General features: G+C 43.0%; 1 protein-coding gene across 3 annotated transcripts in view; it reads left to right on the top strand.

Moving 5' to 3' along the window:
- The first annotated feature begins 861 nt into the window (after positions 1-861).
- The window catches only part of LRP11 (LDL receptor related protein 11), a 47,047-nt gene continuing 25,832 nt past the window's right edge, over positions 862-22,076 (top strand). For all 3 annotated transcript variants that reach the window (XM_072827502.1, XM_072827492.1, XM_072827509.1), the window contains exons 1-2: positions 862-1,491; positions 8,446-8,603. In XM_072827502.1, the coding sequence (XP_072683603.1) occupies positions 873-1,491; positions 8,446-8,603 (777 nt within the window). In that variant the 5' untranslated portion in view covers positions 862-872. The remainder of the gene's footprint in view (positions 1,492-8,445; positions 8,604-22,076) is intronic.

Genomic DNA, 22,076 nt, shown 5'->3' with positions numbered 1-22,076 from the left:
ACATCTTCACTAGATCTTACATGATGGAAGCTGGAGGGCTCTCTACACACTTAAAGAGAGAACTCATCAGGCCCTCATAATTGACTGTATCCAGATTTCCGGATATGTCTGTGGACATATGACTGTGACTACTTGATTTTTTGTATTTTTCATCAGCATTGCCCACCTTGTGCTAGCCGAGTATATTTGGGGAACCTAATATGTCAACAACAGTCAGGGGCGGTGAAGGATCGAAGGCTGTGTCCGGTGGTTTCCCAGTTCAACCACGTCCTAGGCCGCGGAGGTCTGAGCTTCCGCTCTGAGCTGACCTCCGCGCGCACCCGGCGTGTTACTAAAGCCCGGGGAGCCTAGACACAAGCCCCGCCCGGACCTGCAGGGGCCCGCGTGCGCAGGGCGCCTACGCGAGCCCGAGGCGGGGCGGGGGCGGGGGCGGGGGCGGGGCTCCGCGCGGGAGCCGGCGGGGGGCGGGGCCGGAACGGGGCGGGGCTCCGCGCGGCCCCGCCCCCGCCCCCTCCGCGGTCACTGTTCACACGCCGGGTGCTGATCCGCGCCGAGGCCGTCTCGCCGCCGCGGAGGGCGCCCCCGGATCCCCGCAGGGAGGCGCCGGCGCTCGGGGAAGCCGCCGGAAAGCGCGAGCGGCGGGGCCAGGCCGGGCCGGCTATGCCTCCCGTGGCCGCGGTTCCCGCCGGCGACCGCGCGCCCGCGGCCTCGGGGGTGCAGCCGGGCCCCGCGGAGGCCGCGCTGTGAGGCGCCAGGGCCTAGTGGCCGCCGCGGCCGCGCCGGAGGGGCCCGGGGCCGGCGCCCGCCCGCCCGCCCGCCCCCCTCGCGCTCTGCGGCCCCGCCTAGGCTCGCCGCCTCAGCCGCCGGCCGCCATGGTCTTCGCCACCCGGGAGGGCGCGGGCTCGGCGCGGCACCGGGCGCTGCGCGGGCTGCTGCTGCTCTGCCTGTGGCTGCCGAGCGGCCGCGCGGCCGCACCGCCCTCCGCGCCGCTGTCCGAGCTGCACGCGCAGCTCTCGGGGGTGGAGCAGCTGCTGGAGGAGTTCCGCCGGCAGCTGCAGCAGGAGCGGCCGCAGGAGGAGCTGGAGCTGGAGCTGCGCGCGGGCGGCGGCCCCCGGGAGGGCTGCCCGGGCCCGGGCGGCGGCGGCGGCGGCGGCGGCGGCGGCGGCGGCTACAGCGCCATGCCGGACGCCATCATCCGCACCAAGGACTCGCTCGCGGCGGGCGCCAGCTTCCTGACGGCGCCGGCGGCCGTGCGGGACTGGCGGCAGTGCCTGGCGGCCTGCTGCTCCGAGCCGCGCTGCTCCGTGGCGGTGGTGGAGCTGCCCCGGCGGCCCGCGCCCCCCGCCGCCGCGCTCGGCTGCTACCTCTTCAACTGCACCGCCCGCGGCCGCAGCGTCTGCAAGTTCGCTCTGCACCGCGGCTACAGCAGCTACAGCCTCAGCCGCGCCCCGGCGGGCGGGCCGCGAGACCTGGGAGCCTCGCCTCCAGAGGGTGAGTGAGCACCGCGCGGGAGGAGGCCGGGGCAGACCGCGGCCGACCCCGGCGCCTGTCGGCGGCTGCACCCGGGGGACTGCTCCGGCAGGGCAGCGCGGTGGGAAATGAACGGAAATAACCGCCTTCCAGGTTATTTCAGGCCGCGGCATCCGGAAGGCTGCCTCTGGTTTCTGTTGTAGATGGTTTCTGAGAAACCCTAGAAGACGGAGCAGAAGAGGGCACCATGGCCTGCTCCTGGAATTTTTCTGGCCTTGGGGGGAGGGAGGCTGATCTCAGAGGATTTACAGAAATTCGATTTAAAGGAGGGGAAAAGCTCGAAGCAAAAAAAAAAAAAAAATTTATTTTAGGCTCAGATTTTTTATTAAGTCATGGTTTGTGTCAAGTAACTGCAGGAGCAAAATCTAATTAGATGCCAGATTGCTCACAACACACTCATTGCTTAGCTTGGCTCTCACGACTCCTGATTGCGTGTGCAGTGGCTTTCGTCACACAAAAATGGCCAAGGGAAACTTGATGTCGGTTATTTTGAAGTGAGTCCAACTGATTTCCCACGAACTATGGTCCCTTTTGTAAAGACGGAAAGGAGGGGGTTTTCATTTTAGTTGAAAATAAGAAAGTTTAAGGCAAGTCTTCTTTTTTTAAGATTTTATTTGTTTATTTGACAGAGAGAGAGAGAGAGAGAGAGGGCACACAAGCAGGGGGAGCTGCAGCCAGAGGGAGGAGAAGCAGGCTCCCCACTGAGCAGGGAGCCTGAGGTGGGGCTCCATCCCTGGACCCTGGGATCATGACCTGAGCCTGGAATCATGACCAGAGCCGAAGGCAGACGCTCAACAGACTGAGCCACCCAGGCACCCCAGCATGTCTCTTTTTTAAAAGAGTTAATAATGAAAATTTTCATTCTATGGTTTTCCTTCCTGCAGATGCTCTGAATGACAGTCGAGGCACAAAAAGAAAATTGTGGCAGTTGGAGATTAAAGCCATGAGGGAATAAAACCTTGATTGGGACCATGTGTGTTTGGCAGAATGTGTTTGATTGCATTCTGTTGCTCTTTGATTTATAATAAGAAGAATGTTATAGTAAGATTGGGGGTCGAGGGCAACCTCAGCCACTTTGGAAACCTGGAACCTCCAAGACCCAAAGGTCCAGAGAGAAGGGTCTGGGAAACCACATCCACAAGGGCCCATCTTCCTACTCATTTCCACCTGAGATAAAGCTCAGGACCCTTGTCAGGGCAGCAGACATCAAAGGTCACCCTGTGACTGCTCAGCCCCAAGGCAGATACTAGGAAGAACCCCAAAGTTTTCTCCCTAAAGGGAAGGCAAGAGATACTTTCACTTGGACCTCCACCAGCATCCCTGAGCCTGCCCCATGACTATTACACACATATCCTTCCTGTTTGCTCAAATGTGGACCAAAAAAATCCCAGCAGCAAAGAACCAAAACCCTTTTCCCTTGTTCTTCCAGCGCATCTGGAAGAAACCAACATTGCCAAAGGAAGTTTTCTTATAAGCTAGGGGAAATCAAAGGAAAATAAACAAGAAAAGAATATTCTCAAGGAAATTTAAAAAGAAAAGTTAGGTTTACTAGTAGGAGTTTCTGAGTCTCTTTAATTTTTTTCTTTTTAAAGATTTTATTTATTCATGACATACACAGAGAGGCAGAGATATAGGCAGAGGGAGAAGCTGGCTCCCTACCAGGAGCCTGATGTGAGACCCTGTCCCAGGACCCTGGGATCATGACCTGAGCCAAAGGCAGACATTCAACCACTGAGCCACTCAGGTGCCCCCGAGTCACTTTTCTTCCACTCCCTTCTTTGCTCTTCCCTTCCCTAGGCAATTCAATTATGTAGATGTTAGGGATGAAAATGGGTGTCTATAGGGCTTGGTTCTCATTCTGGAAAACACCGTCACACACTTCAGATCCCCAGCAACACAGAAACTAAAAGGATGTAGCTCAGACCCTAAGGTGCCCTCATTTGCAGCTAGGACAAAGCTACCTACCCAAATGACCTGTGTTTGCCCTTGCCCAAATGCATAACATCCGAAGCTCTTTATGCCTCTGAAACTTCCTTGTTTTTCCTTCTCTAATTACCTCTTATTTTCCAACTCTTGTGACCATACAGAGTTGGAGGCTAAAGGAGTGTGAATATGGTTTAGAAAAGCTTTTGCAGAGAATTTATCAGGGCCACCTGATGTGAATAAAAATATGATGCAGAAATGGTGAAGGGGCAGGTGGAATGGAATGGCACAAATTTATACCAGAACCCATCAGCCATGTTTGTTGCGGACACTGAGTTTGGTGCTAGGCATTATTACGAGGTCCTTAAGCTCATGAACTCACTCTTCTCACAACAACCAAAGATCTAGGTTCTGTTATAATCCCCAATGTACTGGAAGGTTCTGTGAGAGAAAGTCACCTGCCCAAAGTCTTGCCACACATGAGTTATAGAGCTGTGTCTCACAAGTGTCTCACAGGAAATAAGAAGCACAGACCATTAAATTGGTCATTCATTCTTCTGGCATATTTTTGTAGGAAAGTGATCCATGCTAAAGAAAAAGTAGAAGCAAGAAAATTTACTGTGACAGTATTTATAATGGTGAAAAAAATGGTAAAGTAAGTGTCCAATAGAGGTTAAAAATTAAAATGGCAGCTGTGAAGTTTATGTAGTAACATGGGCGAAACTAGAGTATATGAATAAATATCAATAAATAGAATAAATCAATAAGTTAGGTTAACTCAGGTTGTAAATTTATATTTCCTGTAACTGGAATATACTTTGGGTACCCCCACGTATAATTAGAAATATCCGGGCTGACATCAGAACTGACAGATGTATCATTTTTATCGTCTTAGGCAAGTAAACCTCTGACTCTCCTTTCCTCATGAGTCTGATGCAGATGGGAATACCTACCTCAGAGACTTGTGAAAGTTAAGTGACATTATGGCTCATGAGTACTTAGCCTGGTGTCTAGTACAAAGAAATCACTTAATAAATGGCACCTCATATTATCATCAGCTCACCAAAAATGATAACCAGACTGAGGTTGTGAATAATCCTTTACTGAAATGTTACAATTAAGAACACCCAATGAAAAAAGAAAACCACAAAAACAACCAACCGCATGAATTTTGACAAATGGTAACTAAGCCTATTCCTTAGTCTGGCCCCACTTCTGTGTCCTGACTTCAGGACTCCCTGCTAATTTCTAAACCACCACTCTATCATTTGTGCCCACACAGTACAGATCCAGATTCCAGAACCTCCTCCTTGTCATTCAGGCTCTGTTCACAGCAGTGTGTTATAAATCAGATTAGTTAACAATATTATTCTTATCTGTATAAAATGTCAACTTGTTATGCTTCATCAGAATTGGTATGAGTCTTATTTTCCCTCAGTAGATCTGACCAAGTGTGTTTAGTTTTCAAAAGAAATCAATGTTTCCATAGTATTTAACACTGATGTATTACATTTTTATGATGAAAATTTAAATTTACCTTTATCTTGTTCTTTATTAGCAAGTCAAGTTTTTTAAAAGATTTTTTTTTTAATTTTTATTTATTTATGATAGTCACACAGAGAGAGAGAGAGAGGCAGAGACACAGGCAGAGGGAGAAGCAGGCTCCATGCACCGGGAGCCCGATGTGGGATTCGATCCCGGGTCTCCAGGATCGCGCCCTGGGCCAAAGGTAGGCGCTAAACCACTGCGCCACCCAGGGATCCCAAAAGATTTTTTTTTTGAGAGCGAGCGAGAGATTGGGGGGGAAGGGGACAGAGGGAGAGAGTGAATCTCAAGCAGCCTCCGTGCTCTGTGTAGAGCACCATGCTGGCCTCAGTCTCACAACCCTGAGATCATGACCGGAGCCAAAATCAAGAGTCAGATGTGCAACCAGCTGAGCCACCCAGGCACCCCTTAAAGATTTTATTTTTAGGTAATCCGCACATCCAACATGAGGCTTGAACTCACAATGGACAACTCTTGATCAAGAGTCCCATGTTGTACCAACTGAGCCAGCCAAGGGCCCCAGCAAGTGAACTATTTTTAAATGATAGCACACTCCTTTCCTCTTGTTGTTGTCACTTGTCTGTCTTTAAGGAGTGTTTCTTAGTAGATAAGCTCTAACTTATTTCAAAATACATTATGCAGCATAATTTGCCCAGATTGGAACAAAAGGAGAAAATATATCTCTTGTTTCAATTACAACAATGATTAATGTAGAGGATATGAGGATTTCACTGTGTTCATAAATCATATCTTAAAGCGTACCTAAAGAAAAATAAATGATTAAAATAATGATTGTTATCCTCTTCCCTGAGTGGCAGGATTAGTTTTGTAATATGTGGGATATTTCAGAATTTGCCTGATTTTTTTCCATCTTAAGTCTTTGAGATTACAACTTTAAGGGCTTAAACATATATTATAGCATTCATTTTTGTTTATATCATATAGGTATATTTTGTTTACTTATAAAAAGTATTTTAAAATAAATTTTCATCCAAATAGTTGCTAACTATAATGTATTACCATGAGTTATAAGTTGCTTTCCAGAATTATAAAGTGGCAAACCATTGTGTGGAAAGCAATGAAACTTCCAGAACAAAAAGAAAGTTCTCTGTAACACTCTGTAAAATGGCTTATTAGTAATGAAATTGTCACCTCTCTCCTTACCTGAAAGAAGCAGAATAAAGACCTGACACTAGGGCTTTGCTCAGAGATGGAAAAGGCAGAACAAATTTCTTCTTAGGCCAAGTTGCTTTTATGGCTTATTTAAATCTGTTATTAGTCTTCATTGTTTAAATGACTATAAAAATGGGACTCGCCTTGAAGTGCCTGTGTGGTGCAATCGGTTAGGCATGCAACTCCTGATTTTGGCTCAGGATCTCTGGGTCATGGGATCAAGCCCCTCATCCAGTTCTGCCCTTAGCACGGAGTCTGGGTAGAGGCTCTCTTTCCCTCTCCCTTTGAGCCTCCCCCCACTCTCTCTCTTTCTCTCTCTCAAATAGTCTTTAACAAAACAACAACAACAAAAAAAAGTGGGACTCATCTTCTCAATAGGCAAATGTAACCATTGGCAATAGCAAGTGTGTTTATTCCCTGTAAACAGGCTCATTAGAAAGTCCTCTCTTTTTGAGGCTACCAACAGCATTCTCTTTTTTTTTTAAATATTTTATTTATTCATGAGATACACAGAGAGAGAGAGAGAGAGGCAGAGACACAGGCAGAGGGAGAAGCAGGCTCCATGCAGAGAGCCTGACATAGGACTCGATCCTGGGTCTCCAGGATCAGGCCCTGGGCTGAAGGCAGTGCTAAACCGCTGAGCCACCTGGGCTGCCCCAACCAACAGCATTCTCATTCAGAAAAGCCACAGCTCTAAGAGCTGCCAGCCCCATACAGAAATTCTCTGTTTCTGGGTATTGGGAGGATCAGTAGATGAGAAGACAGGGCTGGATGAGCAGGTCTCCGAACATCTAAAATATCATGGTAACTTGTCAAAAGGTTTTTTTTTTTCTTTTTTTGAAGGGTTTTTCTTAAGCAGGGAAATGACCCAATCAGATTAGAATTTCAGAAAAGTAATTTTAGCTAATGTATCAAGAGTGACTATTCTTTGTTGCCTGGGGAGAAATGAATAAGATTGCTGCTAGCCCCAAATCTCAGGCCCTGGGATATTTGGGTTGGCCCTTAGAAGTTTGCTTAGGGCAACTGGGGCTCTGGAGGAAGAGTTTAGTGAGTGCCCCAGCAGCATCATTCAGAGAAAGTTAAGGAAGAACAAGTCCAGGCCAGAATTTGGACAGCTTTGGCACTGGAGAGGGAGGAAATAGTGGATGCCAAAAAGCATATATTACAAGAACTTATAGATTTTTTTTTCCTTGGTTAATATTACTAAGTTTCTTTAAGATATATGTGCATTTGGGTAAGTTTACTAATAAGCTTAAATCAATAAAATATTCACATCTCTTTTCTTAGAAATGTTTTCTGTATACTGCTTTTCCTATCAATCAGCACTGAAGCAGCTACCAGATGAGGATTAGTAGTTAGTGAACATAGTTAGCCTTGAATTATTTAGTACCATTCCAGATCAAAGGTAAATATATACTTGTTTTGCTATTGTCAGAAACTCAGTGTGCCAGGCTCTGTTGTAAAAAGTAGTTGTTAGAGGGACCCTTGGGTGGCTCAGTGGTTGAGCGTCTGCCTTGGGCCCAGGTGTGATCCTGGGGTCCTGGGATCGAGTCCCCCTCTCAGGCTCCCTGTGGGGAGCTGCTTCTCCCTCTGCCTATGTCTCTGCCTCTTTTCCTGCATCTCTCATGAATAAATAAATAAATAAATGTTTTTTTAAAAGTCGTTGTTAGAAACTGAATGTCTTCTATTTTTCTAGATGAAACATTGTATTCCAGAGAATTTCTAAGTGAGCTTTATTTTGTGTGAGTCCAAGAACTTGCTTTAACTTTCCAAATTTAATTTATTTCCTATGCATTGAACACTTTATATCACTTCTATTTTAAAAACTTGAGGATAAGAAAAAAAATCTATATCAGGTGGATTTTTTTAGATGTGTTTCAGAAGTCCTTTTTTGATAAATTCATTTAATCGAATTTTGAACATAAGTTATTTATGAATTAAATAAAATTTTGACTCTAGAGAATAAAGCTACTACTCCAGATTAGCTGGCCTAGTACTCTGTCTTGTACTCACAACCTTATCCTAACTATTAGTACTAGCTGATACGCCACACCTCCTCTTCTGCATGTATTATAAATTCCATATTCCTAAATGTTGCTGTTTTGTGTAAAGAGAATACGATGAAAATCAATAAGAAAATAACTTTTAGTTGCTATACATTCTCTTAGTAGTTGTTTGTTGGACTCCATCCTTTCTAGCAAACAAGATTCTTCTTTAAACATATCATTAAAAAAATAGTTATCTCTCTTGTGAATTATTGATTTTCTTTCACAGAAAAGGATGAGCCCCCGCTTAGCAAGGCTGGGCAGGATGTGGTCTTGCATCTACCTACAGACGGAGTGGTTTTAGATGGCCGTGAGAGTACAGATGACCACGCCATTGTCCAGTATGAGTGGACACTGCTGCAGGGTGACCCATCAGTGGACATGAAGGTAATTCATGACATCATTGTGATGACTGCAAGTATTTCCATGAGGTGATCTCTCATAATGTTTTTCTACTCCTGTTCCCAAAATATCAGTCAGCTAGCAGAAAAGGTATGACATGGAGAGAGCATAAAACTGATTGTTGAAAAAGTGGTTTATTATATGAATTTACTTTTCTACTGAGTAAACAGTGATTCTGGTCATTTGTTTTGAGCTTACTCTTGTTCTTGCTACTTTTTTTGGCAAAACACTTCAAGGGAAAAGCTTCAGGCTTTGTTTTCATGACTCAGATTATTTCTAAATTTTTCATTTCTTCTTAGTTCAAGGTCCAGGTAGAAAACTTGAAAAATATGAAGGAATATAAAGAGGAAAATAACAATAGAGTAAACAAATTCTTCCCGAGCCAGAAAGCAACCACCTCAGCTAGCAGTGAGGCCTGCTTGAGGTAAATGAGTTAGTAAGGGAGGGGAAGTGTTCTATTTAGGTGCTCCGTACTGATTTTCATCAAGCTTGTTGGGGCTGGAACTGCTACAGATGAGGGAATGAATCACTCTCCCAGTGGCTTCCTACACCCAGGGAGTCTTTAATTGAGCTATTAAAGAGCACGATATTAATTTCAGAAGAACATAATGACTCGACATTTATGTATATTGTGAAATGATCACCACAATAAGTCTAGTTAACATCTGTTACATAACACAGTAATACATTTTCTGTAATGAGAACTTTTTTTTTTTGAGGAAGCCTTTGAAAACTTTTTTTAAAGATTGACTTTCAGCGACTTTCAAATATACAGTATTATTAACTATAGCTACCATGCTTTATATTACATCCCTTGACATTTATTTTATAACTGGAAGTTTGTACCTTTGACCTCACTTTACCCATTCTATCCACCCTTCACACCCTGCCTCTTGCAACTACGCATCTATTTTCTGTATATACGAACTCAAGCTTTTTGTTTAGATTCCACATATAAGTGAGATCATATGGCATTTGTCTTTCTCTGAATTATTTCACTTAGCATAATACCCTCAAGGTCCATCCATGTTGTCACATATGGCAAAATTCCTTTTTATGGCTGAATATATATATATATATATATATATATATATATATATATATATATACCCCATTTTTCTTTATCCATTCATCCATCAGTGGACATTTAGTTTGTTTCTTTATCTTGGCTATTGTAAGTAACACTGCAATGAACATGGGGAGTGCATATATCTTTTCAATTTAGTGTTTTGTTTTCTTTAAATAAATATTGAGAAATGGAACCGAGGGATCGACTCAGGATATCTTGAGTTGTGAGGCAAGTGACTTTTTAATTAACTCTGTCAGGATCCTTCCTAGCCAGGAGTATTTCCTGGCTTACCCAGATAAGCCATCCAAACTACTTTAGTTAGAGAAAGTGGAAAAAGTGTATTGGTCTGCTGGGGCTGCCATAACAAAATACCACAGACTGGATGGCTTAACCAACAGAAAGTTCTCACTGTTCTGGAGGCTGAAGTCCAAGATAAAAGTGTCAGCAGGGCTGGTTTCTTCTAAGTCCTCAAAGTTGACTGTCAACTACTTCCTGTGTCTTCACACAGTCTTCTCTGTGGGAAAGCACCGACTGACATTCTTTTGGAACAAAAACAATAATCAACTAGTCATTCAAGACTGACTTAAGTCCATTATTAACTGAAAGATTATATAGTCTTAGAATTGTTTGGACCCTTGATCAGCATCTTACCCAGCCCACATCCATCTAGGAGCCCCTTTCAGCCCATTCCTTCCAGTGGTCATCCACTCTCTGCCTGGTATTTCCAGGGATGAAAGCTTACTTCTTCACATTATGTCCTGTGATAGCAGCTTTAATTATTAGGCCAACAGGATGTGCCTCCTATTACTTCTGTGCACTGATGCTACTAGATCTTCTCTTTGGAAAAGCACTGAACACCTTTTTATTCGGTGTATCAGCCACTTAAGTTTTTTTGGGGGAAAAAAGAATATCAACCACTTGGAATACTCTTCTCAGAACGTAGCACTCCCAGTCTTTCAGATATTCCTTGTAAATTGATTTTCAGAGAGTCCCATCTACCATCTAGCCTCTTCTGGATTTTTTCAGATTCTTGTAGGCCCTTCTTAAAATCTGACACCCTTATGAACCCTATATGTAAACTGTGGTTCTTCCTGATACAGACTATCACCTCCTGTGATCCAGACATTATCTTTACTTCTATTAATGAAGCTTAATTTACATAAACTATTTTAGTGGCTGCTTCACACAAGGGATTCATGTTGAGTTTTCCATTAGCAGGATTACCTAAAACCAGCTTATCTGCACAGACTGCTGTCCTGATGGCCTCCCCACCTGTTTGTGTAATTGATTTATTAAACCTGAATGCAGGACCTTATGTTTAGCCTTTTTACATCTTAGCCTTTTGGTTTTCATCTATAACAGAAATAATTTTGAACTTTGAGTGTCATCTAGTATATTTATCATTCTTTGATGCATTGTGTCAGCTGCAAAATTAATATATCTTTATTGAATCTTTGAGAACTAAGGTTGATCAAGAAAGGTATATGGACAAGCCATTGATCATACCACTAGAGAGCTCCCTTGAGATGGATGCTGACTGGTAATTGGCACTTCTGGGACATATTTGTTCAAGCAGCTATAAATCTGCCTCTATTAATCATCTAGGTTTGTGTATTTGCTACTAAAAGCTTTATTCTGTAAGCAATGAATTACATATATGAGTGCCAAATAAAAATGATGCTGATGATTCAGTATTTAATTTATTGAAGATATTTATAAAGGAGTAACAAAATTAGGCATTTCTTTCTTTTTTCTTTTTTTTTTTTTTTAAATTAGGCATTTCTTATGGGCTTTTAGGGCTGACTGCTCTGCATCAAGAGGGAAATGTGGCTCAATTCCCCAGCCAAGTGTATTATGTGCTGGCAAATAGATCTAAAGTTATACAGCCATAATCCAAATAGCAAAGTCTGCAATAAGAGAGCCATTTGCTACCAACCTGTAGACTGCCTTATAATGATGTACATTCATGAATGCCACCAAAAGTAAACTGTCATCCTACTATGACTTCATCATAAAACTGTCATTGATGGAGTCACCCACTCAGTGTCAGGCAGTTTAGACCTATCTGTAATCTTCAGAACAACTTCACAAGCAGGCACATCCCTATCTTGTGGATTAAAATTGTAATAAAAAAAATCATTAGGGCAGCTCTGGTGGCACAGCGGTTTAGCGCCGCCTGCAGCCCAGGGCGTGATCCTGGAGACCCTGGATTGAGTCCCATGTCAGGCTCTCTGTATGGTGTCTGCTTCTCCCTCTGCCTGTGTCTCTGCCTCTCTCTCTCTCTCTCTCTCTCTGTCTGTCTCTATGAATAAATAAAATCTTTTAAGAAAAATCATTAAAGACTTTGAAGTGGCAAGAGATTACTGAGTACCTGTCAATGAAATGCTGGGGTGTGAAGCGGGTCCTTCAAGGTTAGCATTGTAGAGGTTAGATTGTAGAAAACAGATAATGATGCAAATGATTCTTGCCCATAGAAATGCAAATACGTTTTTTCATATAGAGATGCAACTGATTTCTGCCCCTTGGAAAAGTGGATTTCAAACATGACATTTTAACGCGCATAAGTATTAATCTATGAATACATTCAATTTGGTGCCTAATAGTACTAACAGCAAACTTGTTTCAGCTTTGCATCTCCAGCAACTTCATTTATGTATTCATAGTTACTTATAACTGTCTGTTCTTCAGATTCTCATTTGTTGGTGTTCTTCTTTAAAGATTTTATTTTTATTTATGAGAGAGCGAGCATAGGCGGAGGAACAAAGGGAGAGGGGCAAGCAGATTCCTCTTTGAGTCCACAGCCCAATGCAGGGCTCCATCCCAGGACCCTGAGATCATGATATGTGCTGAAATCAAGAGTCCGATGCTTAACCAACTGAGCCCCCAAAGTACTCCTCAGATTCTCCTTTGAATCTATGGGATGCCTTATTGGTTTTCTCTCTATAAAATGAGTTAAATAAAATCTTTGGTGCATGTTCATATTAGATTTGTGTGACAGTCATAGTTTTAACATTTTGAGAATTGTCCTTTAATAGTAATTAATATCCTTCAGGGGTCATCTCATCCCTTTCACCTGGGCAGCCTGATTTTACACCCCAAATTTTTTTTAAGTTTATTTATGTTATTTATTAATCTCTACACTCAACATGGGGCTCGAACTCACCATCCTGAGATCCAGAAGAGTTGGTGTTCTTCTGACTGAGCCGGCCAGGCATCCCTACACCCCCAAATTTCTGAGAGGAAAATTAGGACTCTCAAGTCAGAGTTTTTTGTTTTGTTTTGTTTTGTTTTGTTTTGTTTCCCCTTCTGAGAATGGGATCCAGCTGACTGGAATGTTAATACAGTCCTCCCTCAAGCTGCAAAATAGGATTACTTGGAAGGTTGTTGGGAATAGGTAAAGAGCAGTTATAGGCTATCATAGCAGAGCAATTAAGTTAAAACCCAATGTGGGATCCATTTATTTTTATGTCCCTTGACCATCTGCACCCCTCAGGGGCACTCACTGGTCAGGCTTTCCCCTGAGTGCCCCCTTATAAGTCCTCCTCTCTCCTTGCCTCATCTCCTCTGTTCTCCACCATCTACACAGACTCCTACCTCCATTTCTCATGCCTGTAATAAAAGAATAGGCCTCCCTTTGTCCTGAAATACTTTAAAACCAGGAATGCCTGGGTAGTTCAGCAGTTGAGCATCTGCCTTTGGCTCAGGGCATGATCCCGAATCAGGCTCCCTGCATGGAGCCTGCTTTTCCTTCTGCCTGTACGCCTGTCTCTCTCTCTGTGTCTCTCATGATTAATAAATAAAATCTTTAAAAAAAAACAAACCCTTTAAAAGCGAGACAGGACTACCTTTTCACATCCAAAAGACCCATTCAGGTATTCAGAAAACGACAAAAACCAATTAGGTCCTCACTCTTAAGAGAAATTATTTCTACCGACTTCATTATGATAAAACTGATAGCTAGGTATATTTAGTACTTAGTGTGTATTCAGTACTATACTAATCATTCATGTTAACTAAATATATGAGAAAGGTCATGTTCCTGCCTTGTCTTCTTCCTTTATGAAAAAAAAAATAGGAGAAATGATTGGTCAGAACCAAGAGTCTACCCACTAGACTTTAAAGTTATATATTTTCTGTCCTTGAACAGGATGTTCTACATCCATTAACTGAATATTAATCTATAATACAAAATGCAAATGCAAAAAGATACATTTTCTTAAATTCAAAAAGACATTTTTCAGGCAGCCTATTAAATGACATCGAGTTCCACAATTAGTCAACATAATACATTTAAATCTGAAGTCAGAATGTAAAATCTGACATTTAGGAACAGGATACAGAGTACAAGGGTGTCCAAGAGATTTGGAATCCATAAATCCAAAGATTTACTTATATTCATCAGATGTGGAAAAAAAATTTTTTTTTAAGATTTATTTATTTACTCATGAAAGAGAGAAAAGCAGAGACACAGGCAGAGGGAAAAACAGGCTTCATGCAGGGATCCTGGGTCTCCAGGATCACGCCCTGGCCTGAAGGCGGCGCCAAACCACTGAGCCACCCGGGCTGCCTGGAAAAAAATATTTTTAAAGATTTTCTTTCTTTTAGAGAGGAGCATGCATGCATGCACCTGAGCACAAGCAGGGGGAGAGGCAGAGCGAGAGGGAGAGAGAATCTTGAACAGACTTAGTGCTGAGTATGGAGCCTAAAGTGGACTCAATCCCACACCTGAGATTGTGACCTGATCTGAAACCAAGAGTTGGAAGCTTAACAAATGAGCCATCTAGCATCTCCAGTGTGGAAAATATTTTTAACTAAATGATTTTAAAATAACATATGTAATGGAAGTTTACTAAAGAATGGATATTGTTGGGGCACTTGGGTGGTTCAGTCAGTTAAGTGTCTGCCTTTGGGTCAGGTCATGATCTATCTCAGGGTTCTGGGATGGAGCCCTGCATCAGGCTCCCTGCTCAGTGGGGAGCCTCCCTCTCACTCTGCCCCTTTCCCTGGCTCATGCTCTTTCTCTCTCAAATATATAAATAAGATCTTTTTTAAAAAAGGAATAGGGGCACCTGGGTGGCTCAGTGGTTGAATGTCTGCCTTCCACTCAGGTCGTGATCCTGCAGTCCTAGGATGGAGTCCCGCATCAGGCTCCCTGTAGGGAGCCTGCTTCTTCCTCTGCCTATGTCTCTGCCTCTCTCTCGCTGTGTCTCTCATGAATAAATAAATAAAATCTTTTTTAAAAAAATAAAAAAGGAATAGATATTGTTTACACCAGTAATTTCATTATGAAATTAAAACCAATTTCACACTGGCTTGCCTGCTGTACATAATTAGTTTTTAAAATAGATATATTATCATCTAAATTGGGGTCTGCTGGAAGTGAGAAGGGGTGGTATTCCAAATTACCCCCAGGACCACTGAGAAAAAATGGAGCAAACCAGAACATGGGTGCTTCTTGATAAAACCTAAGTTTTACTGGATGGTCTCTGGGGTTTCCCTGTTAGTCTCCTTTTAAACAACCTCACCAAAAAATAAAAATGGTATTTTATAGGAGCACCTGGGTAGCTTACTCAGTTAAGTCTCTGACTCTTGATCTCAGCTTCCGTCATGATCTCAGGGTCGTGAGATTGATCCCCATATCAGGCTCCACACTCAGCTGGGAGCCTGCCAGAGATTCTCTCTCTCCCTCTGCCCCTCCCCTGGCTCTCTCCTTCTCTCTCTCTCAAACAAATAAATCTTCTTAAAAAATAGTATTTTATAATTCAGCATTAGAGAAGAGGTTTCTGGGAAGGGAACATAAATAGAAACAAGAATTGACCTTTTTCTGATAGGGCAAGAGAGCACAAAATAACTGTTGAATTTCAAATTGCATTCTCTCCTGCAATAGGAGCCATTTTATCACTTATTCCTCCTCAATCAGATTTCCTGGGACATAATTTAGGTCGATACTGAAAATGCTCACAAAAGGAACGAATCATTACATGGCAAGGAGAGGATTTAAAAAACTGTAAATAAATAAGTAAAAAAATTTATACATGAGAGGCACAGAGAGAGAGAGAGGCAGAGACACAGGCAGAGAGAGAAGCAGGCTCCATGCAGGGAGCCCAACGCGGGACTCGATCCTGGGTCTCCAGGATCAGGCCCTGGGCCGAAGGCGGCGCTAAACCGCTGAGCCACCCAGGCTGCCCTGGGTGGGTATTTTAAAAAAATTTAAAAAAATAAAAATAAAAATAAAAACCCATTGAAAGACTTGATAAAAATTTAGTGAGCAGAATTTTCAAGGAAGTCTGCAGTTATTTAACCAAGACACAAGATTCCAGAGAATCTACTACAGTCTTTAAATTAAGCAGTAACTCTCTGTCGTCTTCTGTTTTCTACACATCTTCATCGATAACAGACCAAAGAAATACATAAAATCAATAATATCACAACAGAATTTGTAACAATAATGAAAGATTTCAGTAGAAATATTTTCAGTGAGGAAAGGAATGAGCTGAAGAGAGGTTTCACTGCCCCAGGGGCCCTATGTCCCATCTCTCCTTCCTCTAACCCTCCTTCCTCTATTCCTTTCATGATAATTTTTCCCTTTCTCTCCCAAAGCTTAGAACTGTGCTTATACTTACTAGGATTCTAATAATACTTACTAATTAATTGAATCTTTTTTTAAGAAAAGTAATTCTAAGGAAATGTTGAAAAATAATCTCCCCAGTGGAAAAGAAAGTACATATTCATGAAAAATAAATCTGGGTAAATTGAGTTAGGTAAGATCTATGCCAGTAAGGGGAGAAGCTTTAAAGTTCTTTTTCAGGGCAGCCCCGGTGGTGCAGCGGTTTAGCGCCGCCTGCAGCCAAAGGTGTGATCCTGGAGACCCTGGATCGAGTCCCACGTCGGGCTCCCTGCATGGAGCCTGCTTCTCCCTCTGCCTGTGTCTCTGCCTCTCTCTCTCTCTGTGCGTGTGTCTCTACGAATAAATAAATAAAATCTTAAAAAAAAAAGTTCTTTGTTCAGAAACAAACATACAACTTCTCAGACAATAAATTGACAGCACAACAGGCTTCCAGAATCACAGAAATCAGCAGCGAATCTGTGCTTCCGGTCAAATGGAGTTTGGACCTGATTTACTGTATCTACATTTTGTAGACCATTACAGCTGGCCAGTCTGTATGTAAACTGTGTCTGGGTTCTTTCTAAGAAATGGTTCTTGGAATAAGAACCTTGGAAGGTTTTACTCTGCTGACTGAGAGGTAGGATTCTGGAATGGCTGTGTGTGTGGAATTTGGAATCAAAAGATCTGGATTTGAACCTAGTTTTGCCAATTCCCTAGCAAGGCAAACTTGGGGAAATTACTTCATTCTTTTTTTTTTTTTATATATTTGACCTTTATTTTATTTGTTTTAGATTTTTATTTATTTATTTATTCATGAGAGACACACAGAGGGACAGGCAGAGAGACAGGCAGAGGGAGAAGCAGGCTCCATGCAGGGAGCCCGACGTGGGACTCGATCCCAGGTCTCCAGGATCAGGCCCTGGACCGAAGGTGGCGCCAAACCACTGAGCCACCCAGGCTGCCCTACTTCATTCTTTAAGCCTTAGCTTCCCTCAATTGTAAAGAGGATAGTATCACCCAATAGAGTTTCAGTAACAGGCCAAAGTGGGAAAATACAAATAGAGCGCTTAGCGTACTACAGAGCACGAAATGAGCACTCCAGGAGAGGTAACTATTACGGTTAGTTCTAAACATCTTAGGATGTAAGTATTGGTCTCTTGTGACCAATAGTTTAACTGAACTACAAATAGAAGAGATATACTCACTTGTATATATAAAAAAAATTATGAGGGCCTCTTAAATCAAGGAGCAAGGAAGTAAGGCACTGTGCAAAATTTGTAGGATATATTGCCCTCAAGTAGCTTGACACCTGGTAGGGAGATGAGATGTGCACCTAAATAACAATCATACCAACTAGAAAGTGGTAAGCCTATAAAAGAATGTAGATAAAGTGCTACTAGAATTCAGAGAAGGAGAGACTATAATCTGGTTGAGGGAAGTCTTCTTCCAGTTGGTGGCCCTGTGGTACATGTCTCTGTAATCTTAATATTCTGACAAATAGGACTTATAAAATTATATTGACTTGAACATTTCACATTGAAAAGATCCACATTCTATAGTGCAAAAATTTTGGACATGTCTGAGAGCATTCAAATTCAAGGTGTGTTCTCTGAGTATGGTGACCTAGGGCCATAAAATCAGAATCCATTTAAAATGAGAATCAGGTTTGACTTGCCCAGAGGACAGTTGGACATTTGCCTGGTGGTCTGTATAGTAACATATTTTTACTTTCCTAAGAAATACTACAGGGGGGCGCCTGAGTGGCTCAGTCTGTGAAGCATCTGCTTTCAGCTCAGGTCATGATCCCAGGGTCCCAGAATAGAGCCCTATATCAGGCCCCCTGCTGGATGGGGATCTGCTTCTCCCTCTACCCCTCCCCCTGCCTGTGCTCACGCATGCTCTCTCTCTCTCTCTCTCTTTCTGTCTCTCAAATAAATAAATGAAATCTTTTTTTGAAAGAAAGAAGAAAGAAGAAAGAAAGAAAGAGAAAGAAAGAAAGAAAGAAAGAAGAAAGAAAGAAAGAAAGAAAGAAAGAAAGAAAGAAAGAAAGAAAGAAAGAAAAAGAAGGAGGGAGGAAGGAAGGAAGGAAAAGAAAAGAAAAGAAAAGAAAAGAAAAGAAAAGAAAAGAAAAGAAAAGAAAAGAAAAGAAAAGAAAAGAAAAGATAAAAGAGAGTGCTTGGCCAGTTCAGTTGGTAAAGCATCAACTCTTGATCTTGGAGTTTTAAGTTCGAACTTACTTGGATGTAGAGATTACTTTAAGAAAAGAAAAAAGAAGGGCACCTGGGTGGCTCAGTTTGTTGAGCGTTCTACTCTTGGATTTGTTTGTTATTTTTTTTTTTTTTTTAGATTTTTGTTTATTTATTCATGAGAGACACACACACACAGAGAGAGAGAGAGGCAGAGACACAGGCAGAGGGAGAAGCAGGCTCCTTGGAGGGAGCCTGATGTGGGACTCGATTCCAGGTCTCTAGGATCACACCCTGGGCTGAAGGCGGTGCTAAACCACTGAGCCACTGGAGCTGCCCTCTAACTCTTGGTTTTGGCTCAGGTTGTAATCTCAGGGTCATGAGATCAAGCCTTGTGTCAGGCTCCTCACTCAGTGCAGTCGGCTTGAGAGATTCTCTTTACTTCCCCCTCCTCCTCTGTACCTTCTCTCTCACTCGTGTTCTTTCTGTCTCTCTCTCTCTCTAAAATAAAGAATATAAAAATAATACAGAGAGATCTTGTGTTCACTTTATCCATTTACCCACATCTTGCCAACCCAATGGATATTGATCTTCGATCTTCCTCTGTTTAGGAAGGAGAGAAGGGCAGTAGGAGAAGAAACAAGACAGAAGCAGTACTAATCTTTTGTTTGTAGAAACTCTGCATTATGGCCAGGTATCAAAGAAATTGGCTCACGTTCTCAGGGAATGTTGTCCTGCTCTTTGTGGGAACAATGAGAACTTTTGTCTGATTCTCTTTCTCCCTTTTCCTATTTTTTATCCTGGCACTTAGGAAATGTTTGTAAAATACTTTAAATCCTTCCCAATGTCCGGGCAGCCCAGGTGGCTCAGCAGTTTAGCGCTGCCTTCAGCCCAGGGTGTGATACTGGAGTCCCGGGATTGAGTCCCACGTTGGGCTCCCTGCATGGAACCTGCTTCTCCCTCTGCCTGTGTCTCTGCCTCTCTCTCTCTCTCTCTCTCTCTCTCTCTTTCTGTATCTCTCATGAATAAATAAATAAAATCTTAAAAAAAAAAAAAACTTTAAATCCTTTCCAATGTCATATAAACATGAGAAGATGTCTGGAAGGATCACCTGGGTACTTGAAGGAAAAACATCCATCTTACTGTTCTAAATATTCTAAATATCTGATTTCTAAGAAAGATACCCCTTGTTAGCTAAACGAATAAAAAGGAAGGAATATTAATCTGAAGAGATCTAAATTGAAGCTCACCCAAGACTTTGAAGGTTATTACCATGGTCTGGATCTGGATCAGTGTTTCCTACATCAGAAAGGAGGTGCCTATGAAGGCAGAAAGAGGCATCCAAAGCCTGGGTGGGTGATTGGCCCCTTAGACAGGGGATGTTCTGTCTTCCAGCCCCAGCATTGAAAAGAAGCTCCCCAAACAAACCACAGGTCCTCAGAGTTTCAGTTTGACACTAGTGTGTTAAATGTTGACACCCAGAGAGCTCGGGCACAGGCCTGGATAATACTGTCCACATAGATGGCCCATCTAGATCTCTTGCCTCAGGGCTTCCCTGGACTCTTAAAATGTCTATTAACTTCACCTCCACCTCACTCCTATGGCCCCATTCAGGGTCACCGTGACCTCACCAATCTCATTCTGTTCAATCCTATGGTCTATCCTCTCCTCTCATGTACCTGGGCAGCAAAGCCCTCAGCTTTGGCTTTCTGCAGTCTTAGGCCTTGTCTGCATTGAGGCTGACCAGCTCGGACAGAGTTGCTTTCCCTTGTAGGACCTTATTCAAGGCCACAGGGCTTGGTGTAGTCTTTATCTGCCACCATGTACCCATGTGTCCCAAGAAGCCAGTGGTCTTACCTATTACACAGCTGCCATCTAGCAAAGCCTGCCTGATTCTGAGCCAGAGCTAGAGAGAGTGAGAGTCTACCACCTGCACCAGCCTTACCAGCTCCCACCCCTTGTAGTCACTTGCTTCTCTTGGCTCAGCTTCACACTCTGCAGCCATGGGGAGAAGTCATAACTGCTCCTTACCTTGCAATAATGTAGGCAGAGATGGAAGGGAAAGTTTCCAGAAGAAAGGGTCAAATCATACTGGAGTGCAGGTCTCTTGACCACTGCAGTGACTCTGGCTAGAGACAGGGCGGGATCAGAGCAGGGTGGTGATGGTGACAGTGGACATGATGAGAAGCAGTTAAATTCCGGACTTTTTAAAATATTTTATTTATTGGAACACCTGGGTGGCTCAGCAGTTGAGTGTCTGCCTTTGGCTCAGGGCATGGTCCCAGGGTCCTGGGATCAAATCCCACACCAGGCTTCCTGTATGGAGCCTGCTTCTTCCTCTGCCTGTGTCTCTGCCTCTCTTTCTTTCTGTGTCTTCCATGAATAAATAAATAAAATCCTTAAAAAAAATAAAAGATTTTATTTATTTATTTATTTATTTATTTATTTAGAGAGCTTGTAAGTGGGTAGAGGGGCAGAGGGAGAGGGAGAGAGAGAACCTTAAGCAGACTGCAGTGGGTGCAAACCCCTTCATGGGGCTCAATCCCATGACCCTGAGGTTACAACCTGAGCCAAAAGCAAGAGTCAGATGCCCAACCGACTGAGCCACCCAGGACCCCTGTGTGTGTTTTTAAAGTAGAGCCAATAGAATCTCCATCGATTGCATATGGAATGTGAAAGACAGCAGGAGTTCAATATGACCCTGTTGTCCCAAGCCACAGGTCTTGTCTCATTTTAAATCTTACTCATCTGACACTCTGATGTTCTGAATGTTCTCAGACATTGATGCACCCTTTTGTTTCTGAGTATCGTTTGCTCATTCCAGACTTTGCAATGATCTTATCATCTCCAGCTCTCTCTCTGCTTGCCCCTCAGGTAATGTTTTTATTCTCACAGAAGTGACTTTTCATGTCACAATGTGGCAGTGAAAACTGTTCAACATCTCTTTGAAATACACCACCAAGGACTGGTGGCCTTGTTTGCCACCTGTCCACCTTACATCTTTTACAGGGAGAGTGATAGGACATCCATCACCTGGAGGTCTTTATTCTGTGACCATCTCAGTGAGTGGTAGTCACAGTATTGAGATTTCATTTCCCTGTCTATAAAAACAGGGTGATTCAGCTTGAGGTGAGAACTAACCAGTGAAGATAATGGATATATTTAAGCATTTCCTATGTTTCAAGCTCTTTTGATATTTAAAAATTAAAATAAAATTGTATTTTATATTTATAATTTCTATATAAGCCCTATATTAAGTTCTTTTTACATCATTATCTCATTTGATCCTTAAAAGGTAGGTGCCATTATTACTTCCATTTCACAGATAAAGAAACAGGCTTTACTAGGGTTAAGTGAATTGTTCAAGGTCACACAGCTGGCACATGGTGGAGCTGGCATTCTAGCCCAGCTCTGTTGGATGCAAGACCCCGCTGTTAACCACTTTGCTCATGTTTCTTCCAGTGTTACTGCATATCACCTGTATGTGCCTGTTGTGTGCAGATTCCCAGATCCCACTCTCACACCCTCTGACTCAGGCTGGGCTGGGAAATCTGAAGTTAATAGCAGCTCTAGGTGATTGATGGCCGAAAGCAGCC

This window comes from Canis lupus, chromosome 1 (genome assembly GCF_048164855.1).
Source record: "Canis lupus baileyi chromosome 1, mCanLup2.hap1, whole genome shotgun sequence".
Taxonomy (NCBI): Eukaryota; Metazoa; Chordata; class Mammalia; order Carnivora; family Canidae; genus Canis; species Canis lupus.
The sequence above is the reverse complement of the archived record's forward strand: the minus strand, read 5'-3'. Positions and strand labels throughout refer to the sequence as shown.